At 43.2% G+C, this 23,072-nt stretch overlaps 1 protein-coding gene across 6 annotated transcripts in view; it reads left to right on the plus strand.

Annotated features, from left to right (window-relative positions):
• pald1a (phosphatase domain containing paladin 1a) overlaps window positions 1–23,072 on the plus strand; it is a 54,713-nt gene that overhangs the window by 2,717 nt on the left and 28,924 nt on the right. Inside the window, exons 2-19 of one of the 6 annotated variants that reach the window (XM_071461941.1) lie at window positions 1,732–1,777; window positions 7,928–8,125; window positions 8,331–8,433; window positions 10,150–10,329; window positions 10,806–10,970; window positions 11,071–11,231; window positions 11,784–11,859; window positions 12,737–12,891; window positions 13,038–13,134; window positions 13,330–13,434; window positions 13,785–13,880; window positions 13,990–14,124; window positions 14,461–14,577; window positions 14,925–15,104; window positions 15,269–15,466; window positions 16,050–16,190; window positions 16,288–16,359; window positions 19,489–19,629. In XM_071461941.1, the coding sequence (XP_071318042.1) occupies window positions 7,941–8,125; window positions 8,331–8,433; window positions 10,150–10,329; window positions 10,806–10,970; window positions 11,071–11,231; window positions 11,784–11,859; window positions 12,737–12,891; window positions 13,038–13,134; window positions 13,330–13,434; window positions 13,785–13,880; window positions 13,990–14,124; window positions 14,461–14,577; window positions 14,925–15,104; window positions 15,269–15,466; window positions 16,050–16,190; window positions 16,288–16,359; window positions 19,489–19,629 (2,307 nt within the window). In that variant the 5' untranslated portion in view covers window positions 1,732–1,777; window positions 7,928–7,940. Of the gene's footprint in view, window positions 1–1,730; window positions 1,778–5,613; window positions 6,000–6,382; window positions 6,682–7,927; window positions 8,126–8,330; window positions 8,434–10,149; window positions 10,330–10,805; window positions 10,971–11,070; window positions 11,232–11,783; window positions 11,860–12,736; window positions 12,892–13,037; window positions 13,135–13,329; window positions 13,435–13,784; window positions 13,881–13,989; window positions 14,125–14,460; window positions 14,578–14,924; window positions 15,105–15,268; window positions 15,467–16,049; window positions 16,191–16,287; window positions 16,360–19,488; window positions 19,630–23,072 lie in introns of those variants that run through there. The other 5 variants (XM_071461939.1, XM_071461940.1, XM_071461943.1 and 2 more) reach the window with 5 other exon arrangements.

Raw genomic sequence — 23,072 nt, forward strand, 5'->3', positions numbered from 1 at the left:
GACTTTTTGGGGGGTGAGACAGACACCAGGCCTGAGAAAGGATTCGGACCAGACAGGTGATACTAGCCGTGCGCTCCTTTTTCCACCGGGAACATTAAGCAGAGGGGATGTTTCTTTGAATCTGTCACAGAGCGTATTCTCTTCGTCCCCTTACTCGGACCTGTGCTCTGTCTTATCTCCTTCCAACAAAAAAATGGAAGGAAAGAAAGGATTTGTACCAGTCAGAATAACTAGATGTCACATTTTCTCGACACGAGTGGTTTTGCTCGCACAAAATCCCCGTCATGTGCATGACTCTCTCCCTCCGTGGATTGATTCATTCACGTCCTGCGGTTTTAGCGGTACATGGGAGGGTTTTGTTTCACATTCATGGTGTTGCAACAACAAGAAGAGTCTTGGCCTGCGCTGCTGCAGGAAGGAAGGAACAGGTGTGGCAACAGTAGATTTGACATCCATATCTCGAAAAAAAACGCTCAGTCACTTTTGAAAAATAAGCTTAATTTGGGTATTATCTTGTGACAGACTGTTGATTACACATACTTTTGTAGGAAAATATTCCCACAGGTAGCGACCGTGGGGGCTGGTGCCTGCTCTTGGATGTTTTTGCTTCCTCATTTGCATGCACAGTTGTTGTCAGGAATGATTATTGTTGGGCAGAATTAGTGATTTTTTTTTGTGTTTGTAGGTTTGTGCCTGAGCAGGTATAATATCACCGGCTGCTGGCTGCTTTGTTCTTACTTCATACAGCCCGCAGGAGGAAATAAGACACCCAGTGCATGAGAAGTTGGTCTGACCTCAGGGTTACGACTACAAGAGGCAGAGCACACACAGCCCTTTTGCAGCTGAACCTCAAGCTTAAATCTAAGTATTTGCCCAGCTGTAAGCCTGTTTGCCCTCAACGTGCCATGTGTTAACCGCTAATGAATGGAGTAATTAGAGCATCGTAGTGAATTAGGCTTACGTGATGTCATCTGTGTGCAGTTGTTGCCGACCGTCAGCCTCCTGGCAGGTCTACATTACATCATGTCAGTGAGGGTTAATGGCTGTGGCTGACTGTAAGAAGTTTAATAAGTGAAGGTTTCATTTATGTGTTGGAGACAGTTGTTAAAAGGTCTGCCATGTGTGGGAGGCATTGTGCTGCCAGGAGGCTCTGATAGTGATTGGACAGTGAACTGGGTGATGAGTAAGCCTCTCTGGGTCCGCCTCCACATCCTCTTCACACATCCCCACACACAGTGTTGCACATGACACACACACACACACACACACACACACACACACAGACAAGTAATGGCATAAGCGAGCAGCCTTGCATACAAAAAAGTAGCACACACAAAAAAACCAAAAAACAACAAGGGAGCATGCTGTCACCCAACTAAACCTCAGACGGAGAGCCGTGCCCCCCTTTACCCCTCCTCCCCACTTCCCTGCCTCCTCCTGCTGGGTGCCTGTCTGGGATCCTGTCCTCACTGAGGGACATGGTCATTGACTGGCTTTATTAGGACGCGTTAATGATGCGAGACCGCTGCCTGCCGTAGTGTGTGATCGGCGGGGCAGAGACAGATTACCTCACAGATCAGAGAGAGAGAGAGAGAGAGAGAGAAAGAGAGAGAGAGAGAGAGACATGTGAGCGAGGATGTCCGACTGAGACCAACGCCGCTGCCTGCCGGAGAGCTGTCATCCTGGTTCCTCTTAACCCACTATTTTGTGTTTTCTCATTGTGCTCCTCAGAGACTCGAGCGCCTCTCGGATGGTGGACTGAACAGCTGAATGTCAGGTATAGTTGTGATATACTTTGCGTTCTCTGTGTTGTGATACTTGACTCCTGCTGCAGGCTTGTGATTGCTAGACATGTCATCAGTACGTCTCTGAAGGGAACAAAAGGAAATGACATACGTTGTTGTCTAAATATCACTTAAGATGCCTGGTGTGATTTTTATCTCAGACTTCAGACTTAACTATGCAGCCTTTTCAAACTATGGAATTTCTCTTAATTTCTCACAGAATATGAAGCTACTTTTCCTCCTGCAGAGAGAGCTTCATTATGTTAACACATTGTGTTATAATACCAGTCATGTTTTATATTCACATAGCTACACGGATTACATTCTTCATGGCATGTGATGAAGTGTTTATCATTCCTTTACCGGAGGACCAGCGCCTGTTTGACAGGATCCTGGCATCCCACACCAACTTAGAAAACGCAGCTGCTAAGTCAGGATTTGTTTTCCACATACACAAGTTTACAGATTGCAATCAGAGTGGCAAGCGAAACGAAACATGTTCACAAATCTGTGTAAAATCTGCCGGTGGAGGGGCTCTCCAAGGCTGTGACAAATAAAAATGCTGTCAGTTGGCCTGGCGGTGCTGAACAGAATATTGCGGTCAGACGCTGGGGTTTAGAAAAAAAATGAAAGCCACATTACTGCAGCCTTGAAATCATAGGGGGATAAAATTGCCATCTTGAAATGAAATAAATTACAGGCAGGGTTTTAAAAATAGATCTGCACACCCTTTTTAGCAGCTCCGTGTCGAGCTGTGATGAAAGCAAGAATGTGGAAGGCTAGAGGTTATTCATGTGATTTATGCCATATTCACTGCGGAGTTTGTTTTTTGTCTCATTCATGGAGTCCCAGTAGATTTGCTGCTTTTTACAAGAAAAAAAAGTCAGTTGCTTTTCAGCCATTTTGTGCACTTTGACAGCTAATCTGGACTATCTGTCCTCCAGTGCAGAATCTATTCCGGGGAGTTTGATCAGATTTGGAAATTGCATCCTTGAACAATGCATCGCATGGCTTCCTTTGTGCCACAGTCTCTTTCTGAACACGCTGTGGGGCGATTTATTTTGGACTAAAAACAAACATCGGAGCTGTAAGTTGACACAAACTCACAATGAGGTCTTTGGAACAGTTGAAGGAAAGCAAGAAAAGATTTCATGCGGCGGAAGGACTGAGCTCATTTCCGTGCAGCACTGATATTTAGCTCAGGAACTAGCAATGTCCTGTGGAATCACGCCTATATGTAACCCTTAACCTCATTGGTGAAATATGTGTACAGCTGCAGGGAGGAAGTTTCAGAGAGTACAACTAAGCATTTCCTGTCAAGGTGTGCTTACACTTCCTCTGCTTTTGGGGGGTGTGCCTGGGTTGTGTTGAAGGGTTTGCTGGTCTAGTATCCTGTGATGAGTGAGAAACCGTGGGACATTGTGTCACTGTTATAAATAAGACTAAAACCGGATTACTCCAGACCTTTTAATTGGCACACTTTCTAGCATTGCTGAACGGTTTTTACAACATTCTTGCATATGTTGTTGATTTCCAAAGCCGTACATAATCAAAACAGGCAAAACCTATTCATAAATGGGGTGAATGAAAATCTGATTGCATGATACAACATCAGCTTATGTTGTATTTGTGCAGTTCTGTGATTTTCTATGGTTTGGTGCCGCCAGCAGGCTTTCAGGCTTAACATTGTCAGACTGAACGAGTGGCTTCTGCGGAGACCAAAAACACCCAGGATCCTTGAATACGATGAGCGATGCTGCCAAGAAAGCGAGTTGCGTTCGTTTTGGACTTTTCTTTTGGTTTGTCACTCCGCCATGCTTCTGGCTCTCTTCTCCATCCCGATATGGGAAGTTGTGTTGAAAGATCTTCTCGGTGTTACAAAGTGATACCCATCTCTCTTGAACCCCTGCATCTCTTGTGAATGAAGAGTGCTCTGCATCCTTCCTCGGGGCCACCAACAGATGCATCCTGCAGCTGCACGCTCTTTCCTGTCTGCACTCAGACCCTTTTGTCTGAAGACGTTGCTACAGCAAAGTTGGGACACCGGCTGAATTTAAATGGGGCAGCCCTGAATGGAGTAATGCTGGTAGGCTGGCAGGAGGTTCCAGTTTCCATGGTCTTTATTCTTACTGTGCCATCAGTGAATTTAAATATTAGTGCCATTAGCTAACTTCAACCAGCTGGTTCACGGCCTGGCTCATGGCGTCCCGGACAAACTTCTTACATTGTTGGTCGCTGTTGTCAGAGGAAATCTGAGCTTGTCTTGTCGTTTTATTGGCCTCACGAGCAGTGCGACACTGCTCTGGCTGACATGCGGGATAAACAGCTTCTCTGATGAGTTGCCTTGATTGGTTCTCCAGGAGGATGTTTATGACTAAGGGCTATTTCTACTCAGGCCTCCGCCCCGGCTGCCCGCTCGCTAGACCAGGCCTGCCCTCGCTGAAAATCAGTGCGGCTGATGAGTTGAGCTTGTGTGTGGCTGTGACTTCTGTGACAAAGTGTGTGTGTGTGTGTGTGTGTCACACCTTTAAAGTGAAGTTTCTGTCAGGAAGCGTCACTCAGCTTCATTCAACACTCAGATGTTTTACAAATGACAACAACACATGGGATAGGATACGGGAAGTTCTAGTGTGTGGACGGGGATAATGGGAGAATCTGCTGTCGGAGTGTTTTATAGCCTTCGACTGAACCACATAGGAACATGCATATTATCATGCATGACTGTGGTGGTGTGTAAAGGAAACCTACTGATTAAATGTCCTTAAAGTGACAGAGAATGAAAAGGGTTCGCTATGTAAATGCCCTTTACTGTGAGGAATGCACAGCTCTGCTCTCAGTCCAAATGGGAAGTTAAGGAGACAGAACATACATCTTATATCGAGCATGTCTTACGTTATACCTTTTCAGTAGTGCAGACCGCATGACGCTGGGGCTGCAGCTGTTCACGTTGTTTACTGTTAATTCAAGTCGGTTTTATTTATGCTGCCCAAAATCACACATCACAAATTAGCTTCAAAGGGTTTTGCAGTCTGTACAACAACGCACTCTGTCATTAGACTCTTCATTTCCTTAAGGAAAAACTCCCCAAAATACAATTTTTTTTTTTGGTGGGGGGTGTTGACAGTCCACCTGCATGTATGCATGTTTTCAGTTTGAGCATTAAAAAAATCTCGTTATGTACATGAAACATGTGACATAACCATCCATTGAAACATTAGGACTGATGACTGGTGCACTATTAAGCACAACATGTCTTCTTCTGCTGTAGTTTAATGGAACCAACTGGAGAAGTGCTGCCACTATTTATCATGATGCGTCCAACTCCTAATATTCTCATAACAGTATTGGTTGGAGACATGTATTTATTTGCATTTTCTTTTTACGACTTCCTAGAAATGTGGTTAAAACATTCAGTGGAAACTTGACTAGGAATAAAAATAGTAAAATTGCAATGTAGCGAAACGGAATGATAATAATCTGTTGTTTGCTCTATTAAATGTGTCCCAGAGCTTATGGTAAGGTATTCAAATTATTTCTTTTTTTGTCTGACCAACTTTCTAAAACCAGGAATATTAAATTCACAGTTTTATAAATCACATCAGACAAAGCTACTTTTGAACTTATTTGAACTAATTCAAGCTGGTGATGGACTTTAATGGGACCCTCTGCTGGACCACAAGGCGAACTGCTTCAAACTGTCTATTGAGCTCATAGACTGCAGATTTTGTATTTGAGCAGATCATTACAGTTTGAATATTACATTCAAACAAATGCTTGAATTTCAGATGAGAAGTGACAGCCCTACTGTACAGCACAAGAGTCAACTGTGTGGTCTTTGTGCAGATCCTGTCCCCATGAAAGGGAGCTGAACCTTAGCCATCTGGCTGCCAGATGTACCACTACTTTTCCCGGTCCCCTCCGTAGAGACTTGAGTCTATTGCATGAATCTACTCCCCAACATCAGACTGGAGATAAGACAGGGACGTGGAGGACGCTGTCTGAGAGCTCTTGAAGTTTTTGCCCAATGCCAAGCAGCTGAGCGCTTTGAGCTCCCGTGAGGGGTGTTTCCCACCGACTGGGGGTGGGCGACGGGATTAAAAAGAGGAAGATTTCTTTTTGGATGTGATGCCAAGTTCTCACACTCCTTTGGACCATGGCAGAAAACAAGCAGCAAAGAAAAGGGTCTGGCAGCACAGATCGCTCTTCAACGCACACGTAAGACCTTGAATTTTGGTGGATTGTTGCGGAATGGAAGGGTTTTGTTGTTTTTCTCAAGGCAGTCGCAGAATTATGGCAACAGAGATGCTTTTGGTATGTGGTGAGGACTCAAATAGATTTGGGCAGCCGGAGCACAGTATTCTTGAAAACTTAACTTCCTTTTATGGAAGCTAAGTTTTTTTTTTTTGTATTGGGTAGAAACTGAGCCTCTTTTTTACTTCTCAAGCTTTTTTCTCCTCAGTGATTCGATAGCAGTATATTCCCCACAATCATACATTTATTCAAGTTAAGCTGTGTATGTGTTTCCTTTTTTTTTTTTTTTTTAAATCATTCCAGCAGAAAAAGTAACAAGTAAATCAATGTGGTGTTTTACCCTTCAGAAGAAAATCTCCAACGAATCAAAAGGTACAAGGTTGACCTGCCCACTCAGCTCCAGACGCAACAATGAGGGGAGTAGCGGTGACTCACCCAGCACTTCTCTCGCCGCAGAGCCTCTCTGCACAATGAGAGTCCACTCTGTTCAAAGCTGGAGATCACACAGAGGTGCTTTGAGCTCGGGCGGCAACAGACGACCCTGCCGTGCCCCTCAGCTGTATCTCATGAAGTAGATATTGATGTGGGATTGATTCTGTGCTCTTGGTCTACACTTTGCCGCTCCAGTGTGACAGTATGTGTATCTGTGAGTTTGTGTTGGGTGACACACTGTGTTTTTTTTTCTATGTATTTTTTTATTTATTTATTTTTTTTAAGGTTTTATGTGGGAATTTGTGTGTTTTTCTCTGATCGTGTGCTCTGGTGCTGTAGGTTCCTGATCAGCTTCATGTTAGAAGTGATGCTGAGTTGCGGTGTTGTTCCTGACGCGGACTGCTAGCTTGTCTGAAGACTCGTTTGTTTATCTGCAGAGCTCCCTGCAAGGCTCACTGTTTATTCAAAGGGGAGGAGGGTGGCTTGAAACCTGTGGCTGGCTCGCGTGGGCGTCTGAGTGCTCCGTATCAAGTTGTATGATTAAAATATAAATGCTGTCACACTCGACTCTGACTCCCTGCCATTGTGTTTTTAAATCATAACGTATTTGAGTGCTTACTCACCCTAAAAGGGGGACTTCATGAGTCACTGGTTGAACCTCTTGCATGATTTATCTCTATGAAAATACTCTTGGTGATTAAAATCTGTGGCTCTGTGTCAGATCTACAGAAAGCTTTTTTCTGCTTTTTCGATGTATAAATACAAAATAATTGCAAGGGTTTGACAGTATTTCAAGGGATTGAAGAGGAATAACTCATATGTTCAGTTTTTGGATGCATCAAATGATGAAATTGCAAAGCCACTATGGGAGAATGACTGGTTTGCCGTAGTAGACAGTTGGGCTGCAGTGGTAGGATGTGTCGTGATAGAATCTGCGTCATCATGTCATGCCGTAGCTGTCCCTTCAAACGGTGCTGCTTAAAGTCCCTATCTTAGTTTGGTGTGTAGGTATGCTAAAGGTATCTAATGTTAAACATAAACAAATAAATACAGCTGAAGCTAATGGGAATGACATGAGTTTTGTATCAGATCATAGACCAACTATTAGACGTGATGAAATTTTGACCTGATGACCCTAATCAAGGTGGTGGACAGTCTGACATTGCCGTCCCTGGAGGCATGGATAAAAATATGTTTCAAATGTGAAAAATCTGCATTACTTTAAATATGTCTTATCATTATTTATAAAATATGAGTGACTCGAACAGATTTTTTTCTTAAATCACTTTGGTGAGGAAGTGTGAGACGTTCACTGAATAGCTTATCACACCTTAAATGCGTCTGCATGTGTTGTCACTCGCCAAACATACCGTATGTGTTGCCACTGTGTGTGGGCTTTTATGTAGGTGTGTGAGTGTGTTTGCTTCCTGTTTCTGAGTCCGCTGCGATGTCATTCACAGCTGCTTGTGGAGCATGGGTACAACTGCCAGTGCCGCACCACAGCCTGTTTCCGTAGCGTCGCCGCTTGAGAGTGTCCATGGCAACGGGATGGCCGACAGCAGGCAGTCTCTTAGCATGAGCCCCTTTCAGACAGTCAACATCCACAACAACAAGGCCAAGTCCATTATCACCAACAAAGTCGCACCTGTCGTCATCACGTAAGTCCCTCCCCGAATCCGCGTTCTCACAATTGGGTGTTAATCCTCTTTGATCACTGTGGTCACCTCCCCCGCCCTCCTGCAGAAGTGTTTGCCCCTGTTATCATCTCATTTGTCAATCCAGGCCTGGCAAATAGTATCTGATAATTGAATTGACCTCTTTTTTTTTAACCATCCAGACCTGCTGTTTTGTTCTGTTTCACAGGTATAATTGCAGACAGGAATTTCAGATTCACGATGACATCCTCAAGACCAACTACAAGCTCGGTCGGATATCAGACACCATGCCCGAGCACTACCTGGTGCAGGTAAGGGCAACGCAATAAGCCCCTCCTCCTTTATCGTCTTTATATCTGCTCTTTTCGCATTCACATGTCAAACTTGCCGAGTGGCGTAGGAACATTGTCATGCGTTGTTTTATGATCTGGTGCAGCCACTGAAACAGGAATCGTTGTCACCCTCCTCTCAGGGCTTTGATCTGCTCTGTCACCTCCTCTGCTGTGGCTGGTCAAGCATGCCGTGTTTTGTCAGTGTTAACCCGCAGCTTCTGTTTACATGTGTGTATAGGTTGGTAGTTTCACCTACAGTAAGGTCTTGTTTTGGCCTTTCAATCCACACCACAGGGTTTGTTTTTTACAGCTGAAAACACTTCCACTTTTTAAAAAAAAAATTCAGGCCAGAGTCGTCTTCCTGGAACTGAACCATTTTGAAAACCAGATTCTGTTGTGCTGAAAGATTGTAGGGCTTTCATCACATAGTTTGTCACTGATCTGTGAGAATCTCTGTCCTGACTCATTTTTCATGTTGCTGTGAAGGAAAATGGTGTTTGCTGTGCTACAGCTGCAGAACTTGATTTATGAACCCTTATTATTTAACAAATAGCTAAATAAGTAGCAGATTTGTCTGCATGCATGAAACACTAACCACTAACTTTGTTGCACAGCTGTAGGTCATAGAGCCTGATGTGTCACAGACTTTGGTGTCTTGTCTTTCTGAAGTTGTCAGAAATGCCACAAATTCTTACTTTAACATGATTGACAGTTTGGGTTTGGATCCTGATAGCCAGTTCCATTTAGGATCTTGTTCCAACTTTGTAAAATACCTGGATTTGTTTAGACAAGCAGCCAACAAATCAATTATTGAATCTTTCATTGTCATTTTTCTCCTTTACCTCTCTCTCTGTTGCTACAGTGATGTATAGAAATGAGCAATAACTGTAAGCAACTGTGAAGTGTAATATTGGCAGGTGGAAACTCATGAAGGAATAAGAAGTTTCCTGTTTAAATATTTATCTACCAGCTGTAAGGATGGGGTTCAATATCTTTTTTTTTTTTAAATCTGAATCCAACTGTGAATCCGCATATTCAACCAGAGCTTCACATATCTGGGTGTTTTACCAGCCTGGGACCGGTTGTTGGAGCCCATCCCTAGCTGTCACTGACCTGTATTTATGTTGATGTTTTCAGACAACCTAGAAGAATAACATGACGATTTGATTGATAGATAAAGTCCGGCAGTGCAGGAATTAATGTTAAGCTCTTATTTACCACAATCTAATTTATACTTCGCACTGATGATAGAAGGTGAAGGGTATGACGGAAGTTTAGCTCAGCTCTACTGAAACACAGTGTGACCGATCTCGTGGAGGTGGAGGTGACAGAGCAGAGATTTAATCTGTTGAGTCAACAGAGTAACCTGACTGTGTCGGTTTTGTTTGCCAACAGAAAGAGGAGGAGGAGGAAGAAGAGATTTACTAATTGTTTCTGTGTTTCAGTGTGGGTGAAGGACAAAAAAAAAAAAAAAAAATTAAGAAAAACTAAAAGCTAAAAACGGCGGTGAAGATGCAAGCCATTTTCACTCACTTTCATTTCATTTTCTTTTCTTTTCTTTTTTTTTTAAAAATCTGACCAGTGTTAAAATATTTGCCCTGCAGAATTTACAAATGCTAATGAATGCTAGAGTGGAAGCTGTGGAAATGTTGTTAAACTAAGCTGAATTCAGGTAAAACTTGCATTTCCTTCCAGGGGGAGTACTTCATGGTCCAGGACGTGTACAGTAAGGCAGATGTCCTGAACACCACGGGCAGCTACGGGGCGCCCAACTTCCGCCAGGTGAAGGGATCCTACCCGCTGTTTGGGATGGGTCAGCCGAGCCTGAACGGCTTCAAACAGGTTCTCCAGAGGCTCCAGGCGCAAGGACGCGAGGTCAGCGTTATTCTCTGTGACCCACATTAATACAGGCAGAATTTCCGGCCACTACACTTAAGCCGACATAAATGGTTGATAGGTTCTCTGGTAGATTTTTCTTTTCCTGTGTTGGTGCCTGTGTTGCTCTGCCTGGGCTCTTTCTAGCCGTGTTGTCAGTAAATATTTGAGGAGTCAAGTGCTCAGTGGAGGCTGTGGCTGAATTGTAGAACTGAGCAAACAGAAAGTTGCGGTCGCGTGTACCAGTGGAAAATGAATCTCTCTGCTTACAGCAGCTAGAATCTGACCGTAATTGAAATGAAATTGACAAAATTATACATCAGGCCTCTTTAAAATCCTTACTCATGTGCTGCATGTCATATGACAACTGATTGTTTCCAGTTGCTCTTGGAAGTGGCGTAGTTGGTAGAAGGCAACAAGCATTTACTTTTAAAACCTATCATTTGATGCCTATGTTGCTGTGCTTTTGCAAACAGGAGGTTATATTCTTCTGTGTAAGAGAGGAGCCGGTGGTTTTCCTGCACAAGGATGACGACTTTGTGCCGTACACCCCCAGGAGGAAGGAAAACCTACATGAGAACCTTCATGGCCTGGAAAAGGAGATGCTGGTGGAGAGCCTGGAGCTCACCATCAGGAAGGAGGTGACGAACATACACTTAGTCAGCATCTGCATCTGACAAAGTTTTGTTTGACACAATGGAGTTTATAGCAGCGTTTCAACACCCCTTCCCTTCTTCACAGCTCCACGACTTCGCCAAGCTCAACGAAAACATCTTCTACGTCTACAACGACATCGAGTACTTTAAAGACGAGCCACAGAAGATCTCCATCACGTGTGAGGAGGACATACACGTGACCGAAGAGGTCTATAAGAGGCCCATGTTCACCATGCCGGCCTACAGGTTGTTTACACTGTTCCTTTATTAGCCCTTAACCTCCTCAGCTCTCATGGCAGTTTAGACAGAGCAGCGTGTGGCTGAATGCTGCAGAATATGCAGGCCAGGTTATAAATAGTGGCGCTTGTTTGTGCAAAGGCTGGTTCCCCTGCTTTTTTTTTTTTTTTCTTTGGAAGAAAGCGGCGTGCAGACGCTAAAGAAGGTTGCAGCATCCTGTTTGCAGCAGAGTCGAGCGTAGAGAGATGTCATGGGCTGCTTGTGACATTTCCAGCCAAAAAAGAAAGCAGCAGGATGTTTTATTATAGTTTGAAAGCTCAGGTTTTTTTTTGTTTTTTTGTTAAAGGAACATTATCTCATCTCTCCCATCATCCCTTGTGGATTGCTGAAAGAGGAAAAGTTTCTATCTGAGACTTGTAAACACAACATGAGGGGGCTCGGCTGTGGAGTCTTACTGAAGGGTCAAATGTTCATGTGCAGTGTTATGAGACCTACATAAGCACAATATTGACACAACACAGGCGCAGGTTCAACTCTCGGTAACAACCTGTTGTGTTGCAGGTACTACAGATTACCATTACCAATGGAGGGAGCACCACTGGAAGAAGACTTTGACGCATTTGTGAACATACTCAGGGTAAGCCCAAGTAAAAACGTCAATCATGGTGCGAGTCCACCAATTAAATAGACCTTTTTTGGTCGTGTTTTTCTGGTTGGGATTGTGTTTTGATGAGCCATTAAAGTTATTAATGGCTGGAATATTGGAGTGCATCTGGACTTTCTCACCAAGGCAGCGAGAAGGTCACAGCGGCTTTTTTTAATCTTCATGTAGCCTTCTGAATCTGTCCTGTCTGTGCTATCAATCACTAATAAGTGTGATAGTTATTTAATAAAAATGGCAGAAAACCTTCACTTCATGTCCGCTCTTTGGCCATCCGCTCTGTCTGGTTTCCGTCCTGCCCTTCACTCACACAGGATGTTCTTTTCGCCTTGTTTTGCCCTTTTTTGGACTGACTTGCAGCAGCCGGTCCAGTTCCCTGTGGTTGGAAAGTGGCTCCTGTTTTTTCTTTTTTTTTTTTTCAACTGAGTTTGGATCTGAGCTTTACTAAGTCCTGCCATACTCTTTCTTTCAGTCTTGCACTCTTTCTTTCTATAGTTCTCACTCATGACATTGTCCTCCTAAAGTCAGCATTGATGAAAGATCCTTCACTTCCCACTTTAAACAGGCTTTAAAGCCACTTTCCTCATCTTACCTCAGATATTTCCAAAATGATAAACCTAATGACCCAGTAAAAACTGATTTGCTTTAAACTGGACTAAACTAAACTGTGCAAAATTTGGCTGTAATGCTTCTTAGTAAAAGTAATAAGATGTGGCCTCTTTTGAAGCACAATTCACCAAAACCACGCTAACTGGGGAGCAGATTCATCGTTTGTACTGCTGTTATGATAGTAACATATCATTCACACGTGCACTGCTGAGTCACTGTCCTCTACATGTGCTCTGTTTTCCAGGAGAGCCCCAGCTTGTCTCTGGGCCACGATGCGTCGCGGCCGCTGCCCGCGCTGCTCTTCAGCTGCCAGGTGGGGGTCGGCCGCACCAACCTAGCCATGATCTTGGGCACGCTGGTCATGAATCGCCTGCGGGGTGATTCACAGCCGCCGTCTCAGTAAGAACTCAACATCAAACACGTCTGGAAAAAAGGGGACTTCATCACATATTTGATAATTCAGTCTAATGAAGAATTCATTCAGCCTTTTTCTTTTTTGGATATCAGGTAAGACTGGAGTTGACTCTGTTTCCTTTGTTTTGCAGAGTTGAGGAGGAAGTAGCTTCAGAGCCCAAACCACTTTTCCAGATCATCCAGTATCTGATCAACAAGCTGCCTAATGGACAGCAGGTCATGGAAGAGGTAAAGCAGATTACTCACAACATCACAACATGGTTTGAGACAAAAAAATGGATGGAATAGATAATCTTGAGATCCAAAAGTACAATTCAATACAATTTAATTGTAGGTCTTACAAGGTCAAAATGTTTTTATATTTCATTCTGACTCTGACACTCAAAAATGTTGAAGTTGATAATGTCTTGTTTTATCTGAAAGGTTGACCAAGCCATCGCCCTGTGTTCAGAAATGCACAACATCAAAGAAGCAATATATGAGAACAAGAGTAAGCTGGAGGGTATTGGAGAAGATTATCAGATTCAGGTTAGTGTGACATGACGACAGCAAGCTGCAATTTGTCTTTGAAGGCAGCATTTCGTGCTGCAATAGGCTGCTGATTTCTAACGTTGTCTGCTTCTCAACTTGTGGTTATGCTAAATAAAGAAAGGGTGAGACCACAGTCAAAGGATAATGATGATGCATAAAAAGTCCTCATCAGCGTGGGCCCTCACGCTGATGGAGGACTTGATTAACGGAGTTGAATTTTGTGCATAATTATCTCCTGTCTGTCAGGAAATCAGTGGGATCTTAAATGCAGCTTTACTTGAGGTGCTTCACTAGAGAAATAGATACAGAAATATGAGCAGATATTGAAGCTTTTGTTTGTTTCTTAGGGAAGCAGTACCAAAGACTACTTTCTCAACAGAACCATGCAGAGCTTGGAGCGTTACTTCTATTTGATTGTATTTAATGCATACCTTCATGAACAGGTAACGTTTTTCTTTACAGTGTCAATTTCTGTACGAAATATTGATATGCATCAGAGGTAGATCCTAGCCATGAGAATAATCTGAGTTGTAACTGTGTTGCATTTTGCAGTATCCTCTTGCCTTTGTGTCCAACTTCAGCCAGTGGATGTGCTGCCACGCATGGCTGTACAGGCTGCTGGCCTGCATGGACCTATCAGAGCTGTCAGCCCCGGCCGAGCTGGTCACCAGGGGAGCCCGCATCCTGGTGAGGAAGTCAGACGCAGAAGACTAATTCTGTGGTCGGTAGAGTTTTAATCATATCTGTGTCTGCAATGTGAAGCCAAAACCATGTTGTGCAGGACACAGATACAGTCTCAGTGTGTGCGCATACAAATGCTACTGCTGTGTTTTTTTTTTTTTTTTTATATACTGATAAATCCCACCACATGATGTATATGTGTGTGTTTTTTTTAAAGATAGATATCTCAAATCATCTTTTCACACAATCATATAATCATCCCAGTCTTCATACGCCTCATATATCTGTGTGTGTGTGTGTGTGTGTGTGTGCGCGCGTGCGTGCATGCATGTGTGTGTGCAGGTTGCTGATGAGTACTTGGCTCCTGACGTGCTCAGCACAGTGAAGGAGATGAAGGCGGTCAACTTCAGACGAGTGCCCAAGATGCCTGTTTATGGAATGGCTCAGCCAACATCAGAGGTGCAGCATACTCCCTCATACTGTCATCAAATCAATACAAGAGCTCTTATTTACTCTTTTAAAAAACTTGCAATATTTGTCTCACTAAGCAGTAATTTTTGTGCATATTGAAGAATCAATCAAGTGCATACACTAGGGAGAGAAGGAATAGAAGATTTTGCACATCCCTGTCCAATATTGTAATCATCACAACTGTGCATCGCTGTAGTCGGGTAAATTCAAGAGAGCACAAATAGACTAAGGAGAATGACTCATGCTGATTTTGTGGAGACTCACACGCCCACCTCAGGATGCCTGAGCCGGACTTCCAGCTCCTTGCCGTCTAATCGTAAACTTGCTGTGTGCAGGCTGCTGGAGCAGTTTTGGCCCATCTGACGGATGAGAAGAGGAAACACAGCCACGTGTTGTGGGTAAACCTGCAGGACGAGCTGGTGTTAGAAGGAAATGGTCAGATTTTTACACCGAGAGAGCCCTCGTGCCTGGACCAGCACATTCCTATCCCATCATCTGACCCACAGCTAATAGAGGTAGAAAAAAAGGTTGCTTTTGAGATGTTTTTCAGGGCTGATACAATCAGATTAATGATCAACAGTGCCTGTGACAGTCACTAGTTTTACCACTTCAAGCTTTAGAGCTTCGCTAGCTTCAAACAGTTGAGGTGAAAGTGCTGTTGTCCCCTCCTGGCCTGTAGAAACTGGAGATGTCTCTGAAGGAGGTGATCCTGCAGGCTCAGAAGTGGCTGGAGGTGACGCTGGAGCAGGAGAAGCAGATGAAGATGTTTAAAAGCTGCCTGACAGTCCAGGAGATCTTCAACCAGCACAAAAGCTCCCATCAGGGCCTCGTCTATAAACGCATCCCTCTGCCGGACTGCAGCGCCCCAAGCGAAGAGGTAATGATGCAAAGGGGGTGCATGAACATGTATATACTCACAAACATACAGGCACGAGATGCAGAAATAGCTTCTAGGCTCCTGTGGTAGATGTTTTTAATGTCGAGAGATGAGAATAAATAAATCTTTTGCTCCCTCTGGTGGTTAAGACGGTTACTGTCATCCTGAGCTTTTCACCATAGAGTTATGAATAAGGCAAATAACTATTTTACTCTTTTTCTCAACCACTCCAGTTGTATTTTGTCATTTTCTTCATCATGATTTGTCAATTTACAGGTCTCTATTTGAATATTTGTCTGAATGTGAAGTAAAAATGTAAAATTTGAGTTAAAACAATCTGACTTAACATTAATTTAATATTTGAATATATTGTTTGTAGCAAGCATGATATCTGCTCATATAAAAATCAGTGTCAATTAGTATTCTGCATTAAAAAAAGTAAAGAATTATTAAATTGATTTGTTGTTATATCCTCGATTGATTTCCTTATGATACACATAAATATTGGTGAAATCAAGAAGTATTGCGGTAGAGTTTCTGTCTCTTTTTTTGGACATGAACTCTGTGTGTGTGTTCTTGTCAGGATTTTGATAAGCTGCTGGAGGCCATGAAGAGTACCTTGGCTGAGGACTCCCGCTCAGCCTTCGTTTTTAATTGCTCCAATGGCAAAGGGAGGACCACGACCGCCATGGTCGTCGCTGTTCTGACTCTCTGGCACTTTAATGTAAGACGCTTCCTGGAGTTTTCTGAATGTTCACTAAGGCCCTCACCCTATTTCATCATCCAAAATAACACCCAAACTTGGTGTCTTCCACTTGCAGGGTTTTCCAGAGTTTGCAGATGACGAGATTGTAAGTGTCCCTGACGCCAAGTACACAAAAGGAGAATTTGAGGTATGTACACTTGATGCAACCAAACCATTGTCTTCCCCAGCTTGTAAAGATGTGACAACAATTTACTCTGTTCATTTTAAATCCAATTTTTAATTGGAATGTACATCCTTTTTTTTAGTGAACTGGAAACTACTGATAAAAGCATGAAAACAGTTTATTCGTATGACAGGTTTAGAGCTGCAGCAATTAGTCAGTTCAGTCAGGAGAAAATTAATCAGCAAATGTTTCGATCATTGAATCGCAGTTCATTTTTTTAAGCAAAAATACCAAATATTTGCTGTGTCATAAATATAAGGATTTGATGCTTCTCTTTGTCATACATGAGATTGAAATTAATATATTTGGGTTGATGCTAAAAAAAAAACCAAGATATTTAAAGACATCACCCAGAACTGGGGGAAATCTGCTCTTTCAGTTTCACGGTCAGATCCCATCACAGTCTACTTTCATATCGGTGCCAGTGCTCAGACGTGATGTGTGGCTGCACCTCTGAAGTAAAACAACTCAGCATCGTGTCACAAAACTCGAGAACAAACAACCTAACATCGTATCACGATCAGCAGAGAATGGTGCCAACACATTTTACAACGTTGAGGGTGAAATTAATAAAAATAAACATGTAAAAATGTCTTGGATCCGTTTAGCGCAACATGATGCACTTCAGTCTGTCAGCCTCAGCAACTGTTGAGTTGTTATTATTAATATTATTATTGTGTTTTTTCTTTGCAAACTCTTGATCCTTTAAACTCTTGCATACATTGTACTATATCATGCACCGTAACTTGAATGCAGAAAATATTTGAGGGGGCTTCCCAACATCTGTTTGCCTGTGGCAGGGCACTTGTTAAATAGTGCATTGTTGATTTCAACTGCATTCAGATTTGTGCTTCATGAATCCCACCACCAGTTCCCCCAAACGAAAGCGATAACACTCTGTATTAAAGGGGTAGTGTATGGCCCTCGTTGGTTTTCTAACCTCTGACTCTGCACCTGTGATTGAAAGCTTTGGCCTCACAAAGCCAGAAGCCAAAGCTTTTCTCCTCTGCTCTGAATAGTGGCTGTGAATTAGAGCCACTGGGTGTTTTTTTTCTTTGATTCAGAGCTGTGAACAATGAGTCAGTGGTTGGAACCTGCTGGCCGTGTCCTCAGCACTGTAAACACGGACACACAGAGAGGGAGAGAGAGGGAGAGAGAGAGAGAGAGAGAGGCCGCAATCTGCAGGCACACAATATCACATGCCAGTCACAGCAGCGCGGCCCCCGGAGTTTCTGGGATACACAGAGCGGTCGCCACGGAAACCTTGTCTGCCTCCAATTTAGCCGCCAAAGGGAGTGTGGTGTTGCCGTTCCCATTGCCTTATCTGGCAAAAAAAGTGTGGCTATGGCTGTGAGGTCCAAAGCGTTATGTGATGGAGGATCTGGTGTGTTACATAATCCTCTTTCATGTGATATGGAAATTCCTGGTTTGATATAATGATAGTGTGATAGGTAACCCTCTGACAGTCGGTGCCCTGGTACATGAAACATCATGAGAACTTAAGTCTTAAAGGGGCTTCAATTCATATATTTATTATAATAATGTGACAGTTTGAAGGAAAAATAAACTCATCATGTGCTACCTGCTCTTTCCATGACTGACCCCTAAGATCAGTGCTTTCTACTATATCGAGCTAAGTTGTGTACAAACGTATAAATGAAAAGCTCAAGTTATAGATAGGAAAATGTCTTATTGTAATTTTTTGTAAGATCAGTGCAAGCCTATTTGATCTCAGTAATGATTTTAGTGATGTGCACAAACAGTTTAAAGAAAAAAAAGAATAACGTTGGTAACATTGTGTAAAGTCAGTGTTAAAAGGCATGTCCGGATTGCTGCTGTCAGTGGGATAGGTAGTAGGTAGGAAAACAAAAAAGAGAAATCTTGAAGGAGAAATGTGTAGAAGTTTGATGCAAACTGGCACAGTTTGTGTGTTTATTGCACTGCTGCATGCTGATGCTGCTTGTCTGACACACATTCTGAATGAGAATAATGAGGTTTTGCCTGCAGGCCTGTTCTGTTCTCTGACCCTGCTGTTTGGTTTCCCCCCCCTCCCCCTCTGCCTCTTGCTTAGTCTTATTATTATCGCTGTTGTCATCAGTATCTGAAGTCAACCAGCTGCAGAAGGGCCACCAACACAGTTTAGTAATATAGGTTGCAACTGATTGCCACGCAGTGTTGTGGTTTTACATCACACAGACGCGCTGATGGAAACATTCCCCATCTCAGCGAGGTCAACATGCTGACACACACTCGCACCCATATTTCAATGAGGTCAGGACTGACAGGCAGTGACATTTCTTCTTCAGTTCAGCTGAGTGTCGCACAAAGAAGCATTGTCAACTGACTTCATAAGTGTGTCTGGTTGTTTTAATCAGGTCTCACAGTTTTCATATGAATCAAATGATACAACAACATACATGTTGGCACGGCGTGATGATGCCAGATGCTGCTGTTGCTTTGAACCAAAGTGAGATTATCTGCATCGCACATTTCACACAGACAGATAATTCTTTACATCATCTACTAAAAATACATACAGCATAAGACTTTTATTTTATTTTCACTACATGCAAACTTAATTACAAGTCATTATTGACACAACTGTGTCACCCTATGGAAGATTGTGTGATGTGACCGAAAGCTCAAGGGCAACCTGAGTTTGTCTTGTTTTCAAAGTCAAGGATAAACTTTTACTTTTAACTTTTAAGTCAACGTTGAGTGTCTACTATATTGTGACACGTGGGCGAAACTCCATCTGCTGAGAAAGATTGGGTGGTTTGATTGAAAGCTCAAGAACAGCTGCTAAACTGAACAGGTGGCGAGACTGTTTTGTCAAGCATTTTTTAAAAGACATTAAAGAAAGAGAGCATAAAAACAGAGAAATTGTAGCTTCACTGCATTTCCATCCAGGTTTTAATGTTGAATTGAAATTTGAATTAAAATGCCATAGATTTGTAAAAAAAAAAATTTAAAGAAAAAAGAAAAGAAATCTTAGGTTCTTGTTAAGTTTTGCAGTCTTGTCCCAACTTTGGAAACATTTCTTGGAACGTTTGGCAGGAAACATAACGAGTCCCTGTTGTCTTTGCCAACCAGGTTGTGATGCAGCTGGTTCGCCTGCTCCCCGACGGTCACAGGATGAAGAGGGAAGTAGACATGGCCCTGGACTCTGTCAGCGAGACCATGACCCCCATGCACTACCATCTGAGGGAGATCATCATCTGCACATACAGACAGGTACACCACGTGTCCCTGCAGTATTCATTACCCAGACCCTGTGAGATGTGGCTTTAGCTGAAAGTCAGGGTCGGGATTACAGCTAGAGTTTGAGGGCCATCTGAGGGATTGAAATGCAAATGCACCAATTAAATCAAAGCAGAAACTTGTAACTTAAGGACAAACTGTTGTGTTCTCAAGAGCGAAAAAAATCACTCTAAAAGTGTTGCTAATGTTTTTCTCTCGAGAGGTTAAATCAGAAAAATAACAAACACTACTTACTTATGAATCTGTCCTCTTCACACTGGGACACAATCAGCATCTTATTATTGATAACACCATTACCTACACAGCTGTTCCTGGTCTCTCTCTCTCTCTCTTCTCTCCTCTCTCCTCCCCCCACCCCCTCTTTTTATCTTCTCCTAAACCCAACCGGTCGAGGCAGACGGCCGCCCACCCTGAGCCCGGTTCTGTTGGAGGTTTCTTCCTGTTAAAAGGGAGTTTTTCCTCCCCCCTGTCGTCAAGCGGTTGCTCTTTGTGGGAACTGTTGGGTTTATTCTGTAACAAAGTAAGGTCTTGACCTTACCCTGTAAAGTGCCTTGAGATAATGTATATTATGATTTGGCGCTATACAAATAAAATTGAATTGAATTGAATTGAATTATCATGGACTCAGGTGCAATATCACATGGGCCCCATAGATGGAGTTGTTGTTCTAATGTCTTTTACAGCAACGCTGACATGGCTGAGAGGGATCCACTGCTGTGTGGGCAGGAGCTGCAGAGTGTGGAAAAACGATTGTGGTGCAACATGCGTTATCTCTAAAACTGAATGGGATTCCTTTTGGGTTTTAATGGAAAAGAGTGAGAGGAAAAAAAACGGGGACAGGAACAGCCATGATTACTTGTGGGATTTCGTGGCTTGACCTCTTAAAGCTTTGTTATGTGATGCCATTCATGGTCCAAGTAGTATTAAATAGCATCTCATATCAGTGTCAGCTGCTTTATTTGCAACGTGCGTCGATTGTCCTTTAAGGTCAGGTCCACTGATGAACTGAATTTGTGAGATTTACTTCATTAAATATGCCTGAAAGAGGAAATGCACGTAAGGAGAAGCAAAGTATCTTTAATCTCTGCAACATAAAAAAGAAAATGACGAAAAGCAGCTACACCTCCATCTGTGAATGCCGTTCCTGGTAGTTTGGTCATTGTGTTTAATTAACAAGGGATAAAGGGAACAAAAGAAGTTTGTAGTGGTGTTTCAAAGGCCTATCTGGACAAGGTCTCTCCTGATGCTGTGGCCTCTGCAGGACCACGGCTCTGTTTTAGCCATTTGTAATGCAGACTGTAATCATTGTGCCTCTGTGCACCGTCAGCCGTTCTCAGCGTGCTGGAGGCACCCTGTCCTGTCTCCACCATATCAATGGGCCTCATTGTCCCACCAACTCTGTCTTTCCCCTATACTCTCCCTCCGTCTGTCACTTTGTGGTGCCAGGCTCAGGGAAAAGGCTTCAATTAGGTCATTTTATTCCATTTTTAGTTTTACACAAATACATAATATTTTAAACACGTTTGTATTTAGATGTTGTGAGGGAAAATGCACTGACCTCACCCTGTCCCAGAGTTCAAAAAGATCATTTTGATTAGAAGTTAGTTCTTATTCTTATAGTTGTGGTCATATTTCCTACCAGTCATAATTACACTGGACCTTTTTGAGTTTTTGAACACTAGTTGTTCTATGGAGCAGTTCTACGTGTGGGTCCCGGACATCATGCATATTCCTGCCATCAGTTTCGTGCTATTCTATTGATTGACAGGTTTTGTCGGCATAGAAAGGAGTCTACAGTGGCAGCGTAGAAGGCTGCGAGCTAGCGCACACGGCTGTAGACGGTGCATGATTTAAAATATTAAAAAAATGAACTGTTTAATGAGGAAGTGCATTTAACATGTGTATCCAGGATGCAAACAGTTTGTTTTGGTGAGAAATGCTGGCTGTAAACATAACTTTTGTTTGTGCTGCTGACATCTGTGAACATGGGGGCAAGTAGCAAAAAAAGATGTCTGATGGGCTGAGGAGCGTGCACGTTTTAAACAAATTCCCAAGTCAGAGAAAATTAATGTGAACAACTTTATTACCCAAACTGTCTGTCGTAACCCTCCATTCCAAGTTTACAGACTGTTTTTTCAGTCCACGGCTGACTTTTCTGTCACTCTTGACCATACTTGACCTATTAGTTGTGCTTGTCCAAAGTTTTCCATATTTTGTTTTTTAGCGATTCTGGCTTTAATAATGTTGCTGTGTTTCCAGATTTCCACAATTGCGTGGTTATCGTACAGACATGATAGAAATAGAACCCAGATTGTGATAAACCAGGCTGATCCGTTGACCCTGCCGTAGTGGACCTCAGGTTGGCACTGTGTGTTCCTCTCTCGGCCCGAACCAGCAGGCCAGGTGATAAACAGTGCCAGATGTTGCTAGAGCCCGGCAAGGCAGCGGCGGGGTGGGAGAGAGAGGTGGGAGAAAAGTGGGGGAAGAAGAGGGGGAAAATTTCACCCCCACTCTCTCTCTCTTTTCTCGTAGCCCTCCCCCCTCCAAAGCACCCTCCTCCCCTTTGACAGTGGTTGGAAAATGTGTCTTTGATAGAGAAAAAATATATTTACACTGGGACCCGAACCGTCCGCCAGCTCTCAGAGGGGACTGGGGAGGGGTGGGGTGTTGGTGCGGGCCAGAGGAGGGGGAGGGGGGGGTTCTTCTTGAAGGGCCTGTAAATCCCTGCTGCCGACCAGGCGTGACCCCACGTTGCAGATGCATCTTCCAACATCAGGGCCGACGCCGCAGAGAGCCTGCTTCCTCTCCACCACCTCCTCCTCCTCCCCCTCTGTCTGCTGTGCAGAAATCAGCTGCAGGGGCCTTTTCTTTCCACCGTCAAGCCAGTTTGAGGTAGAGAATCACCTCAAGCAATGTGCGCACACCGGCGTTCACGCTTTCTTTGTGGAGCTTTGTGTGTTTACGTTTATTTGTGTTGTATTTACTGTGACACAGCCTGAATTTCTTGGGGGTGAGCAGGGAATCTGATCTTAAAACCAATTTCTTATGAATACCTGTTTATCTCTTAATTTCCATCTCTTAGTCCCTGATTGTTTGTTTTGCTTTCTCTTTTTATTTTATCATTATATTTTCTTATCAGCATATCCAATTTCCACAAACAATTACATCTCTGTCAGTTCAGTACATCACTTAGCTCCCTTGTCTGATCTATCCTGTCCAAGCCGCTTACAGACAGATTTCCCACTGCATGTAGGAGAGCAGAGCTGCACAAATTTGACAGTCTCGGAAACCCAATTTCTGTATCACCTTTTCTTTTTCTTTTTCTTTTTTTTTTAAATTGAATGCTTTTTAACCCAGCTGAGAAAAATGAATTGCACGCACTGAGACTGAATGCAAATCATGGCCTGTGTGTGTGT

The sequence above is a fragment of the Trachinotus anak genome, unplaced genomic scaffold (assembly GCF_046630095.1).
Source record: "Trachinotus anak isolate AG129_WGS33_773 ecotype Australia unplaced genomic scaffold, CSIRO_AGI_Tana_v1 ptg000025l, whole genome shotgun sequence".
NCBI lineage: Eukaryota > Metazoa > Chordata > Actinopteri > Carangiformes > Carangidae > Trachinotus > Trachinotus anak.